Source organism: Eutrema salsugineum, unplaced genomic scaffold (genome assembly GCF_000478725.1).
Source record: "Eutrema salsugineum unplaced genomic scaffold, Eutsalg1_0 scaffold_16, whole genome shotgun sequence".
Lineage (NCBI taxonomy): Eukaryota > Viridiplantae > Streptophyta > Magnoliopsida > Brassicales > Brassicaceae > Eutrema > Eutrema salsugineum.
The window spans coordinates 905,773-918,416 of record NW_006256858.1 but is presented as its reverse complement, the minus strand read 5'-3'; the positions used below and the strand labels follow the sequence as shown (position 1 = coordinate 918,416).

Genomic DNA, 12,644 nt, shown 5'->3' with positions numbered 1-12,644 from the left:
ATGTATATATATATATAGAGAGAGAGAGAGAAGAAGAATCAAATATATACCAACATGATTGAGAGTATAAATGACCTGTGATTCCCTTACATATATTTAAGTTTTGATGGGATGTGTTGTTTGAATGATCTGTGGGCATGTGGGATTTTTTTGTGTTTAATGACCTTTTGCTTTTCTTTTTCTTTGCCAGATCGAATCATTTTTGTTGGTTGAGTTTATAATTTATCATTTTTTCAAATTACAATTTAGATGCTAAGATGCTAATGAATCTTATTTTTGTTGGTTAAGTTTATAGTATTGTGTGATCCGCGCTACGCGCGGACGTTTACCATTGTTTTTATATTATGATTCTTCGCTATTATATTATATATGTGTTTTTTCCTTTTTTATAGTTTTATATCTTGGGGACTTATGTTTCTTATAGAAGGTGTTATTCGGAGTTGTTTTTTTATAATTTTTTGTTTATGTTATGGAAGTGTTATGTTTATTCTTGTTAATTTATTTTTGTTTCTGAAGTATTTGTTTCTTTGTTTTTTTAATTTGTAATTGTGAAAACACTTTCTCCGTTAGTATATTTTGTATAAGATCTTGAGTCAGTGGAAGTACAATATGTCTATATTGAAATCGGGTTTAGATGATTAGTGTGAAAGTTTTTTTTTAGTCTGTAATTTTTTGTATTATTTTATATTGGTTCATTTTTCTGCTATATTTCTTTGTTCGCTCGATGTTTATGAAATCCCATTTTGATTATACAAAGTCGTGTCCGTTTTTAGCCCTTCATAATTGTAGGTATTAATTGATAGCTCTCTCAAATGTTGGCAAAACCCTTCTATTGTTGGAATTTTGGTTTAATGATAGAGGGTGCTTCCACTGAAAGAGAGTGATTGAAATTTTGGTCGGACCAACCTTTTGTTCATATCCATTCCTTTGGTCTCTAATTGAGTCATTTTTTCCATCCTCCTTCTCTTTCTTCCTTGGGTGATTCAGTAACGTTTAATTTCGGTATCCTCCACTCTTGCGGTGTTTTTTTTCAGAATCGGTGCCGGTCTAACCCCTCCCATGATTTCTTAGATATACCTCTATTTGTCATCATCTTGGGGAGCTGATCGGTTTCTCAACTTTGGAATTGGTTTTTTGGGTGTGTCGTAGGTGACTCCAATTTGGCGTGGATTTCATGGATCCTTTTTGGGATTGGTAGAAAGTCCAGCGTTTATGGTTAAGCTGAGCTGAGTTGAGTTTTTTTTTTCTGGAAAATATCACTTTCGTCGAAAAATCTGTTTATGCAATTCTCTTTTGATGGTGATTCCATGATTGTTGTCGTTCATATGATTTGTTTAATTTCAGTTTATGGTAGTGTGATATTTGATTTATTTAAAGTGTTTCATCATTTGCCGTAATTAGAGAAACCGGACAAACCAAAAGTTTGAAAAAAAAATAATTGTACAGGTAGTTGCTGAGATGGCTGCTGAGGTAGCAGCACCAGAAGAAAGAAAAGCTATTTTTATATATATAGATTTATTTATGAATCTCTTTTGGGCCAAAAAGATAAAGAGAAAGGCCATGAAGGAAAAACTTATATATAACCCAATATACAAAGAGAAGTTCATACATACTTCCACACTAAATATATGAAGAAAAAAAAACGCCAAATCAGGATCAGTGTGCAACTAATAACCTGAACAAATAGTCAGATTTTTGCGGTACATAAAAATGTGAGGTTCTTATAACTGATGTAATATCATTGACGAGCTAGGTATCAGTGGATGTAAATTTATTGTTATATGTTTATGCTCCTGAAAGCTCAGGATGATGGCTAGATTATGCCAAGAACGAATTTGCTTGAAAAAGTAAATTAATTTGGAGAAAGTGGAAGTTTTGCTCAAGAGTATGGGGAATAAAACATACGATTAGAGAAAGAAAAAGGTCAAAGAAGAAATCGGAATATAACCGTGAGGCGTGAGGCAAAGAAAAAAGAACGAAGATGCTAAAATACATGTCCGACATTTTTTAGAAGTAGCGGCTAGTCGCAATCAAAGCAGAAAAGGTTGATGGGCTTTTACAACTGCACGCTACACTAGGCCTGCTATACTACTTACGTTAATTCTTATTAATTTAATAAAATATATATTATATTCATATTTCAATATACACGTAATCGCATCTCACACTTCATTTTATAACGTTTACACTTCATCTTTCTATCGACACATTTTTTCCACTGTGAGATGTATAATCGACACTTTAATCAGAAGACATTATTAGTATGAATAAATTAGATTTGAAACGGTTAATTTAAATCGATGAAAAATTAATCAATAAATAAAAAACAGTTTAGAAGATGACAATGAACGCATTGGTTTCACAAGCACACACAATCACATGATGCCTTGATTTATTTCCTAGCAACGGAAAATGAAGCTTATAACGGAGCTATCTCTATCTCGCTCTCTCTTTTATTTTTTTTTGTTGGTTAATGATGCATTTATAACGTGTTTATGTTTACTCTATTAACATGATTGGTGTACTAATGATGAGTTAATTTTTAAATAAATGTTTACCGTGGAACACCCCGCCGCATAACAGGTTTCCTCTCTGTAAACAATCAATATTTGGAATGTGACACCACTAATCCGTAATTTAAGAAAAAATCATACTTCTTCCGTTTCACAAAGAGTATCGTTTTAAGATTTTATTTTTGTTTCACAAAGAGTGTCGTTTTATATTTTCAATGCAGAATTTTAAATAATATTTCAGTTTTGACCTCATTGATTTAATGTATTAATTAGAGGAAAAAAGTTATTTAATATATTAATGAAAGGTAAAATAGTATTTTTAATAGTTAAAAAATATCAAAATGACACTTTTTGTGAAATGGAGGGAGTATATAATTATTACAAAATAATCTTGGTATGTTTATCTTAAGAGTCAGAGGCGTCATTACAAGGTTGATTCCCTTGTTATATAATAATGAAACTTTGATTCAATTCAAATTAAAACTTCTCTCTTTCTCTCATCATTTACCTGAATACTCCCAATTGAATCCTTTTTTCCTTTTTTTTTTCAACCCAAAGCGGGTTTTTAAATTCCAAAGAAGATTCAATTTCCGCAGCTTTTAATCAGCTTAATTTCGGATCTCCCTCCGTAGTTGCTTTTTTCTCCGTTTGGATCCTCTCTAGTTTTTTTTTTTCGGCGCCGTATCCTCGGAGGAAAATGGCTCAGTCGGCGGCGGCGGCGGCGGGGAGAAGCGGGCGGGTTATCGGCGATTACGCGGTGGGTCGACAAATCGGGTCGGGTTCTTTTTCGGTGGTTTGGGAAGGGAGGCATCTTGTCCATGGCACCGTGGTTGCCATCAAGGAGATCGCCATGTCTCGGCTTAACAAAAAGTTGCAAGATAGTCTCATGTCGGAGATTTTCATCTTGAAGAAGATCAATCATCCCAACATCATCCGCTTTATCGACATGATCGAGGTTTCATTTTCTCTTGTTGCTGGGTTTTCCTTTCTCTTTCTTCTTCTTCTGGTTTGCTCTTAGTCTCTACCTAGAAACAATTCAAATGCTATGAGTCTTCGATGTGAAATGAAGTTAGCTACTTAGCTCCTATGTTTTGAGTTTCTGATTCTCTCGAGTTCTCTTTGGTTGCCTTAGTAAAATAGAATCAGAATAGTCAGGATATGGAATGATTTAGCTCGCACAAGCAAATATCTAAGCTTCTTTAGTTCTTGATTGTCTTCCATTTGGTGGAATACTAAAATGTGATAGCTTTGTTGGAAATTACAACGAAAAAACAATGGGTCATATGCATGGAGCCTTTTAGAACACTACGGACGATGTAGGCTGAAGATAGTTTTTATTGAAATTGGGTAGATGATGCTTACTTGCTTAGAGTGTGTATGGTTCTAATTGTGAGAGGACGGTTTTCTGTTTTTTTTTCCTCTGAAAATAGGCTCCGGGGAAAATATATCTGGTGTTAGAGTATTGCAAAGGGGGTGATCTATCTATGTTTATTCAAAGTCATGGAAGAATCCCTGATGCTACTGCTAAACATTTCATGCAGCAGTTAGGTATATTCTCCAAAAGAACCTTATTCTCTGTTTGCTTTGATCGGTAGAACAATGTTCTCCATTTTAACTGATTTTTATGTAACAGCGGCTGGTTTACAAGTTCTACGTGACAATAATATCATTCACCGAGATTTAAAGCCTCAGGTATGTCTGATTCTTGCATTTAGGAATGATCGTCTTTTGTCAAGTAGATCATGGCAATACGTCCTTAAAGATTAATCCTTCGGAAGGTTGAAGGATGCCTTAGAAGGGGATCTGTTTGGTTCCACTAAAACACGTTGTAATTCTTTCTCACAGGATATGCTTTTCAAGAGTTTCTTGCCCTAGCAGAGATAGAGATTTTTTGTAAACTGAAATTCAATTGCTAAGGTTCTTTCATTCTTGAAACAGAATCTTCTTCTATCCACAGATGATAATGATGCAGCTCTGAAGATTGCTGATTTTGGATTTGCAAGGTATTCTCATCAGCTCCTTTGTTATAGACATAATTGAGTGTAATGTGATGATCAGAGTTGGTCTTATATGGTTTCATTCTGCTTTTCATGTATATTTGCTTTCAAGGCTTAGGCAATTGCATTTCTTTTGACTGTGGTAGTATGCTTATTACAACAATTTTGAGTTTGTATTTTATGCTTATTACAACAGTTTTGAGTTTGTATTTTGCACTTAAACATCAAATTGTTTTAGCTCAGATCGTTGCAGCCTAGGGGTTTGGCAGAAACTTTATGTGGTTCCCCACTGTATATGGCCCCGGAGATTATGCAGCTTCAAAAGTATGATGCAAAGGTGCGGCTTTTTTTTCTCTAGAAGCCACCTACACCTGTCTTATACTATATCCTGCTTAAAATCTCCCTTGATACACAGGCAGATCTCTGGAGTGTTGGTGCTATATTATTTCAACTTGTGACAGGCAGAACCCCTTTTACAGGAAACAGCCAAATTCAGGTTTTGTATATAAACAAGTGTTGTGAATTTTTAAAAGATTTGAATGTTTGTGTTCGGTGAATGCATCATTGGCTAACATGTTCTCCGTCTGATTTCCGCAGTTGTTCCAGAACATTATGAGATCAACTGAACTGCATTTTCCAGTAGACTGTAGAGATTTGAGTACTGACTGTAAAGATCTATGTCAGAAACTGCTGCGCCGTAATCCAGGTAAATATTTGTGTGAATAAACCCCCGGTTCTGTTAGCATAAGCAGGCCCATCAAATTCTAAAGAAATAACAAATATATAGAATTGGCAATTCAGAGTATTTCCAACATTTGTCTTGTTCACGGCTTTTGTTTTGTTAAAGTTATAACTAAAACTTGAAATCATCAGTGCTTCATTTTTTCCTCCCATGCATGCAAGTTGGGGGTTGTTAAAAACTCAGGGTATTGATTTGCACTGATTTGAAACGGAAGCTTACAATTAATGTCCCTTCATCTCTTAACTGTATGTGCTTGTTACACTTAGGAGTTTTGATTGTCCTTATCTATTTGTATATAACGTTTATTTTTTGGAATTTTTCTGTTTCACAGTGGAACGTTTGACCTTTGAAGAGTTCTTTCATCACCCTTTTCTTTCAGACAGACACTCATATGATTTGCCAAGGTTGATGCAGGGATAAACTATTTTCTTCTATCATTTGTGGTTAAAACTGTTGTACTGATAATGATTTTATGTTGCAGGAGTAGATTAGGTTCAAGAACGATGGATGGTATTAATTCATCCGGAAGCAGTCCCTCTAGAAACATGGAAGAAATTTCTCAAGAGGACTGTTTACCGTTCTTTTTAGATGATGATTCTAGTGGACCAGAGGGAAGCCCTTCATATATAAAACATACCTCCCCGATGAAGTCATCTTATGGATTTAGTGTTGAGACCAGAGCTGAGAGAAGGGAGGCAGCATCTAGTCATTTGAAAAACATGGAGCTTACTTCCAGATATAGTAGAGTTAGTCATAGAGCAGAAACTAATAACTTCAAACTTGAAAGCCATAGATTATCAGATAGAAACCAATGCAAACCGTCAAGCTTGCCTGATTCCAGATCACTTCGTACTCAAGGAAGAGGTAATTGAAATTCTATCATTTTCTTTTTTTTTTTGTTTTTATTGGAAAAGTTGTCTAACATTCATCGGTTCCACAATAGGGGATTTGCCAGACTCAATGGATCAAGATTATGTTCTGATATCTGGACCACCAGTGGATATACCATCATCGTCATCTGGTTCTCCGAAGCCTTTCAATTACCCATTCAAATCACATTCTCCTCCTGTAGAGATTATTAAAAGAAATGTAACTACTTCAACGGCTCCCATGCCAATAACTGGTGCCACTGGCAGAAACATTGGTCGGCTTGAAAGCTTGGAGAGTCAGGATTCTCTCCCGGGTACTTCCCATGGCTCTCTGGACCTTGTGGATGCTTTTGAACAGCCGTCAACTCACAGCTTGACAAGAATCCGGTCTTTGCAAAAGTGTGCAGCAACGATAGCAGAATTAGTTCGTGAAAGGGTAAGCAACTCCAAATAATCATATAAAATTCCGGACAAAACCTTGCCAACGTGGGTTTCTGAGCCTTTGTATTTCATGGTTCTCTTTCATAGATTGAATCAGGTAAACAGTTAGAAGCTTTCTCGATCCAACTGGTGGTTCTTGCAATCTGGAATCAAGCACTGCACATCTGTCATACTCAGGCAGTCTCGTGTGTTGAAGGAAACCTGCGCCAAGACATTAACAGAGTAAGAAGAAATATCAGCTATGAAGGACCAGAGAAGATATTGTCTCAGATTCAGAGAGAGTTTGTCCAAGAGGTTGAGCGTGCTGAAGAACTTGCCAAGTTTGTTGAACCAGGTATGCGTTTTCTTGGAGTTACAAAACTGCTGAGACAAATCTCTTGTTTCTTTTATTTGTCGGTTAATCATAATTGTTTAAGTAACAGAACATGATTATAGGTAATACAAAGATGCCGGATGCAATGGAGATAATATTCCAAGCAGCTCTTACTCTCGGCATACGTGGAGGGGTAAGTTTCTATTGCCCTGATGATCAAATCCTAAACTGAATAAAACCATCTGGTTATTATTATTTTTTGGAAATTTCGGGTTTGTGAAATTGATACTTGAGAGTTGAGAATTTGAATTTTTGCAGGTAGATGAGGTCGTGATGGGAGAGGCGGAGAACGCAGGAAACCACTACTCAAAAGCGGTACGTTTACTAGTCTTCCTTGTAGTGGAGGCGCAAACGCTGATTCTAAATCCGCCTTTGACGCTCACAAACTCAGTAAGATATCGAATCAGAGCATATATTGATGCCCTCAAAAGCAGATTAAAACATCTACAATCACATACAAGAACTTCAGGTCCTCGAAAACCATGAGAGGAGGAACAAAGGAATCCCATCTGTTTCTGTTGTTTGTTTTGTTCAGTATCTGTAAAAGTAACCATTTGTTTGTACAGCCAAACAGAAAAAGACCATATTCTTAATTCTTTTGGGTATTAAATCCAAAGGGACTTGTAGCATTCTCTTTGTTGTGACGTGAATCCGTGATTAATGAAAATACACGTTATGCATACTGTATATGGCTTCAAACGAAACACCCTAGAATTTATATATCCGTGAATTCTATTCTCCAAACATTTAAAATTGTTACTCAACAAAGCAGGCTCGTAGAATCTATCATCATGCTACGTACAAAGCAACATAAAATAAAACTGAGCAGAAACCAAAACTTTCTGAAGATACAGATTTCAAGAATCCATAAATGAAGAAAAAGAAGAGAGATACAAAGCGCATAGAGCTTGGATCAATGGAAGAGCCCTAGAACAAGGCAAAACTGTTATCTCGAGAGATGCTAATAGAGAAGGAACAAATTGTAAATCTTAACACCTACGACTGTAACTACTATACACTGGAAGATTTAAAAAAAAAAAAACCTGCTACTAAAAGATTGTTTGTTTCTTCTTCTCCAAACTCTATAAAGCTTACACTAAAGTATATAAGACTCTATTAATTGGGGACAGACGATAAGAGTTTCTTCAATCTCTCATACGCCATGAAGGCAATGCCTACACCAGGAGCTACTTTATAGTATTCTGGTAAGATTCCTCTGTATAGCCCTCTCATGCCTTCTGACTTAAATATATGTTTGAATGTTCCAAAGAGTCCTGTTTTATACACTCGCTCTCGCCCACCAGCTCCTTCCAACTGCATTCTTCTTCTCACCAGGTCCAACGGGAATGTCACTACAAAATTTATATTGGTATACTAAAACAAACTTTCACGTAATGAATACACAATGACCCATATTTTATTCTTAACAAACCTGTCGAGGAAGCAATTCCGGAGAGACTTCCACAACTAAGACTAACCATAACTTGTGAATCACTAGGCCTGAAAAAGGTTTGAAGGAGAGAATATTACGATAGTATGAGTTAAGACTCTTATTGGACGAACAAACTCACTAGGCAATACTGAAAGTCAAATCCCAAAACAAAGAGGCCCTTTACCTTTGAGATAGCCATAATGTTTTCAGAGAGTCATATGCTGAGAAGCTGATTGCAAGGCTTGGACCAACACCCTGCAATACAAAAGACGTACAAAACACAAACACATCAAATAATTATATCCGTAGATGTATAGGCTAAATGGCTACCTAACACTGGCAAGGAGTGAACAATCACACACAAATCATTCAGAAGAACAAGAGGAAGCGAATAAAGCGTACCAACAATGTAGCACCAAGTCCTTTATACAGACCCCAAAATCCCTCTTCTCTGCAAATGGTACGGAAGGCATGCCCAACCCCCTGATAATAGATTGAACTTCTCTGGAAGAGATCAAAAACAATGAATTCAGGCCAAGGGAAGACAAGGAACACTGCTTAGGTAATAAAATAGAGATAACAACAATTACCTGTGCAGAAAGCCGTGTCCTCACAAGATCGAGAGGGTAAGTAGCTGAAGCAGCTGTCATTCCAGCCAACCCACCACTTACAAAGTGCACTAAAACATCCAAACTTGCAGTTCCTTTATACCTCTGCAAGACTGAATTTGAGTACAAAAGCTGCAAACGGGGGAAAAAAAAAAGCAAGGCAAGTCTGAGTAACAGATCAGCATAAACTATCTAAAAGAGACTTGAATGCAACTCACAGTATTGTATTCTTCATATGCGTAAAAGTTAACTGCAGAATAAGGAAGCCGGTGAGCTACAGTAACCAGGTTTCCTTTCCAAAAAGCTCTAAAACCTTCCTCGTTGATAATACGGGAAGCTTCACGCCAAATGCTTGGACTACTCAGAATTGCAGCTTCCGATTGCATACCTTGTATCTGAGTAAGAAATAACAATTTGTCATCCTCACCGCTCACGCATTATTCATGTCTGTGGGTATAATAATAAAGTCTTCAAATTCGGCTACAAGTTAAAAGTCATAGCTTTATAAATCAAAATCTCCTTCTTACAATCCGTTAGCTCCAAAATTCCAAGATTTCACAATTGAACGGAAAACTTGATGATCCGAGAAAAAAAAGAGAAGAGACCTGGAACAAGATGGTGAGACGAGCGAGAGGAGCGGTGCAAGTCTTACTGAATGCGCCGGAAATTCCGCCGGCGACGAGATGCGCAATGGAGCCGCCCTGCTTCTGATTCAGCGACTGTTTATTGCTTTGTTGGTGTTGATGGCAGCTTTGAGGCTGCGTCTGCGGTTGTTGCTGTAAAAGTTTCCTGTTTCCGGCGTCTACGACGCTGTTATGCACGGCGGACGCGGTGGCCGTGTTAAGAGCCCTCTGTCCACCTTCCACCACCACACCGACTCGAGCTTCCATAGTCATTTTTTCCGATATTAGTTTGTGGGTGGGTCGGCGGAAATCGAAGCCGCCGAGTTCGCATCAATTAGTAGCGAAACGGATTTTTGAATTTTGCGATTGAGATTTTGGAGAAATCAACGTGAAGGAAAACCCTAGAGAAACCTCTTAAACCTGTGTTCGATGATGAAGAAAGGGTTTATTGGGTAAAAAAGGAAGGAGTGACGCACACACACATGTGTATTTTCCATTGTAAGTTACGAGAATAGATCATTTAAACCGGCGCCGTATTCCGTATACCGGAAATTCGGATCGTAAGTTTTTTGGTCAGACTTTTTGAGTTATGTTGTTACTGTCTTTTTTTTTACAGTATACCGGAAATGCGGATCGTTAGTAAATTTCTCTTCTGGTCGAATATTTGAACAGTAAAAAAGAGTGGTCCGACTTTGACTGAACAGTGAGTAGCTAAAAGCCTAACTAGAGAGGCTTTGGTTTAGAGAATTTATGCATCAGTAATTTGCATTCACATCTCGAAAAAACTTGAATGCTAAGAAGTAGCTGAATTCTCAGTCGATTTTTTAGTACTAGTAACAAATTATAGTTTCTAGTGGGCTAGATTGTGCGTGTTTGTGAATAAATCTCAATGTTAAAAGCTTTAAAAAAAAAAAAAAGGATCGACATTTGAGTATTAAGCCATAACTTTCTTGAGATTAGTAGGATTGACGTATCAATGTCCAAGTCTTTTAGGGAAATAACTTCGAACAGGTTCAATTTTTAGGTGACAACTCATGGATAAAACTCTAGAATAATTATAAAATGGATGATACTTTTTGAAATCACTAGCTGCAGACAGCACAACCCAAAAGCTTATCAACTAATCTAAATTAACGAATTAATATATTAGTTTATCAACTAATCATGTAAAAGACGTATCATTTCTTTCTGTTGTCCAAGTAGAAGAAGCATCAAGATGACCAAAGATATGGTCAGTTAGAAAAAGGAGACGCATGGGGGGAAAGATAAGAAAAAGAATACGTTAACCAATAGGACTAATCATTTTGTGAACGGCTGTGAATTGGTATTGAGTTGTATAGAGAACGTTCCAACTTATAAAAAATTGGATATCGCAATTATTTTATTAAACAAAGTTTTAGAGCTGAGTTGAAGGAACTAACTACTTTGTATCTAATTTTTATTTGTCAATCGGAGTATTTCTTTTTTTTCCATTAGGATTTTGGACTGGAAAAAACATGAGCACTATTTGAATATCAGTATTTTAGTTTTCACTTTTAACACTATAAATTAATTTAGTAAATTATCAAATTTTTTAGTTTTCTCCTCTTAGTGGATTAAGTTTTAAGCCATGTTAAATAACAATGTATATTGATCTGATGATTAGTGAGAGCTATTCAGAGTAAAAATGTAAAGCACAAAAATAGGCATGCATATTTTGAGATATCTATTAGGTGAATACAAATTATTTTATCTACTAAAAAGTAAAAGGTAGGAAACTTGCTAGTTAATCAATTGTCAAATACGTTTACTATCTGTAGTTCCGAGACCAAATCAATTTTTCCGTTTTGATGCATCTAAAATGTTGTTTAGATCAGTTTTTTTGCATTTAGTTTATGCTGATTAGAAACAGCAAGAGATTACTAGCAATATAAATATATAATACAGACATTTGAAGTTATCAACTAGATTATGAACTTTGAAGGAATTCCAAAGAATAATTCGAGGGGAAAATGAGATTCTCTTTATTATTATTTTTTTTTTAATAAAACTTTTCGCAGATGGAACCCATGCAGAGTCTCCAGTTATCTGATCGTCGAATCAAAAATCATCTTCCCTAAATCAACGGCTGTGATCAATTTACAAAATGTACACCTTTTCCCCACTTAATCCTCTTTAAAAAATGTCAGTGAAGCAAAAAGCTTCCAAGCTTAGCCGACAAAAAATGGCACAACTGGTTCATTTGTACTCTCCAGGGATCGTAGTCATACTTCTACCAGTTCTTCTCTTGTCGATCGCACGTGCCGATTTACCAGGCACGTGGGAGCTCATCGTACAAGACGCCGGTATAGCCTCTATGCACACGGCGGTAACCCGGTTCAACACGGTGGTCCTTCTAGATCGGACGAATATCGGACCGTCGAGGAAAGCTCTTGGTCAGCACCGGTGCCGAAAAGACCCAAAGGACGCCGTTTTGAAACGTGATTGCTATGCTCACTCGGTTCTATTCGACCTCGGTACAAATCAGATCCGACCACTGATGATACAAACCGATACGTGGTGCTCTTCGGGTCAATTTTTATCCGACGGTTCTTTGCTTCAAACGGGTGGGGATAGGGACGGGTTTAAAAAGATTCGGAGATTCGAACCGTGCGATCCGAACGAGAAATGCGATTGGGTGGAGCTCCAAGATACCGAATTGAGAACCGGACGCTGGTACGCTACAAACCAGATATTACCGGATGGTTCGGTTATCATCGTCGGTGGGAGAGGAACCAATACGGTTGAGTATTACCCACCTCGCGAAAACGGTGCCGTTCCGTTTCCTTTCCTTGCTGACGTGGAAGACAAACAGATGGACAATCTCTACCCTTACGTCCATCTTCTCCCCGACGGAAATCTCTTCGTCTTCGCCAACAGTCGCGCCGTCAAATACGATCACCGGATAAACGCCGTCGTCAAGGAGTATCCACCGTTAGACGGCGGTCCAAGGGAATTATCCATCCGGTGGATCATCGGCGATGCTAGCCATCCAAGGAGATTTCGTCACGGCGGAGATACTAATCTG

General features: G+C 37.2%; 3 protein-coding genes across 5 annotated transcripts in view; 2 read left to right on the top strand and 1 right to left on the bottom strand.

Moving 5' to 3' along the window:
- Window positions 1–3,036: 3,036 nt before the first annotated feature.
- LOC18021027 (serine/threonine-protein kinase ATG1b) lies at window positions 3,037–7,593 on the top strand. 3 transcript variants are annotated; one of them, XM_006403575.2, is made up of 13 exons: window positions 3,037–3,468; window positions 3,944–4,061; window positions 4,147–4,205; window positions 4,452–4,516; window positions 4,754–4,847; window positions 4,926–5,006; window positions 5,108–5,216; window positions 5,584–5,656; window positions 5,734–6,116; window positions 6,196–6,557; window positions 6,650–6,896; window positions 6,998–7,068; window positions 7,194–7,593. In XM_006403575.2, the coding sequence occupies exons 1-13, from the start codon at window positions 3,211–3,213 to the stop codon at window positions 7,419–7,421; spliced, it is 2,148 nt and encodes a 715-aa protein (XP_006403638.1). In that variant the 5' UTR covers window positions 3,037–3,210; the 3' UTR covers window positions 7,422–7,593. The 3 variants fall into 3 exon arrangements, with proteins under 3 accessions (XP_006403638.1, XP_024013761.1, XP_024013762.1); XM_024157993.1 differs by having other exon boundaries at window positions 3,340–3,468; window positions 4,471–4,516; XM_024157994.1 differs by lacking the exons at window positions 3,037–3,468; window positions 3,944–4,061; window positions 4,147–4,205; window positions 4,452–4,516 and having other exon boundaries at window positions 4,829–4,847; window positions 4,930–5,006.
- A 191-nt stretch (window positions 7,594–7,784) lies between these two features.
- Window positions 7,785–10,037, bottom strand: LOC18021026 (mitochondrial substrate carrier family protein B). Its single transcript, XM_006403574.2, has 7 exons — window positions 9,581–10,037; window positions 9,194–9,370; window positions 8,958–9,107; window positions 8,770–8,871; window positions 8,552–8,622; window positions 8,368–8,435; window positions 7,785–8,287 (listed from the first exon to the last, which is right to left on the bottom strand). Exons 1-7 carry the CDS (start codon window positions 9,869–9,871, stop codon window positions 8,052–8,054), a joined length of 1,095 nt encoding a protein of 364 aa, XP_006403637.1. The 5' UTR covers window positions 9,872–10,037; the 3' UTR covers window positions 7,785–8,051.
- A 1,636-nt stretch (window positions 10,038–11,673) lies between these two features.
- LOC18021024 (aldehyde oxidase GLOX) overlaps window positions 11,674–12,644 on the top strand; it is a 1,819-nt gene continuing 848 nt past the window's right edge. Inside the window, 3 exon segments of the mRNA XM_024157634.1 lie at window positions 11,674–12,569; window positions 12,571–12,640; window positions 12,643–12,644. The exon segment at window positions 12,643–12,644 is cut by the window's right edge and continues 848 nt beyond it. Of these exon segments, the coding sequence (XP_024013402.1) occupies window positions 11,760–12,569; window positions 12,571–12,640; window positions 12,643–12,644 (882 nt within the window). The 5' untranslated portion in view covers window positions 11,674–11,759.

Bases quoted from the DNA above. Each gene is read 5' to 3' on its own strand.
- LOC18021027 (XM_006403575.2), top strand. From the start codon at position 3,211: ATGGCTCAGTCGGCGGCGGCGGCGGCGGGGAGAAGCGGGCGGGTTATC. The intron at 3,469-3,943 runs GTTTCATTTTCT...CTCTGAAAATAG, and splicing joins GCTTTATCGACATGATCGAG to GCTCCGGGGAAAATATATCT. The intron at 6,558-6,649 runs GTAAGCAACTCC...TCTCTTTCATAG, and splicing joins CAGAATTAGTTCGTGAAAGG to ATTGAATCAGGTAAACAGTT.
- LOC18021026 (XM_006403574.2), bottom strand. From the start codon at position 9,871: ATGACTATGGAAGCTCGAGTCGGTGTGGTGGTGGAAGGTGGACAGAGG. The intron at 9,108-9,193 runs GTGAGTTGCATT...CCCCGTTTGCAG, and splicing joins CATATGAAGAATACAATACT to CTTTTGTACTCAAATTCAGT. The intron at 8,872-8,957 runs GTAATTGTTGTT...GATCTCTTCCAG, and splicing joins GGACACGGCTTTCTGCACAG to AGAAGTTCAATCTATTATCA.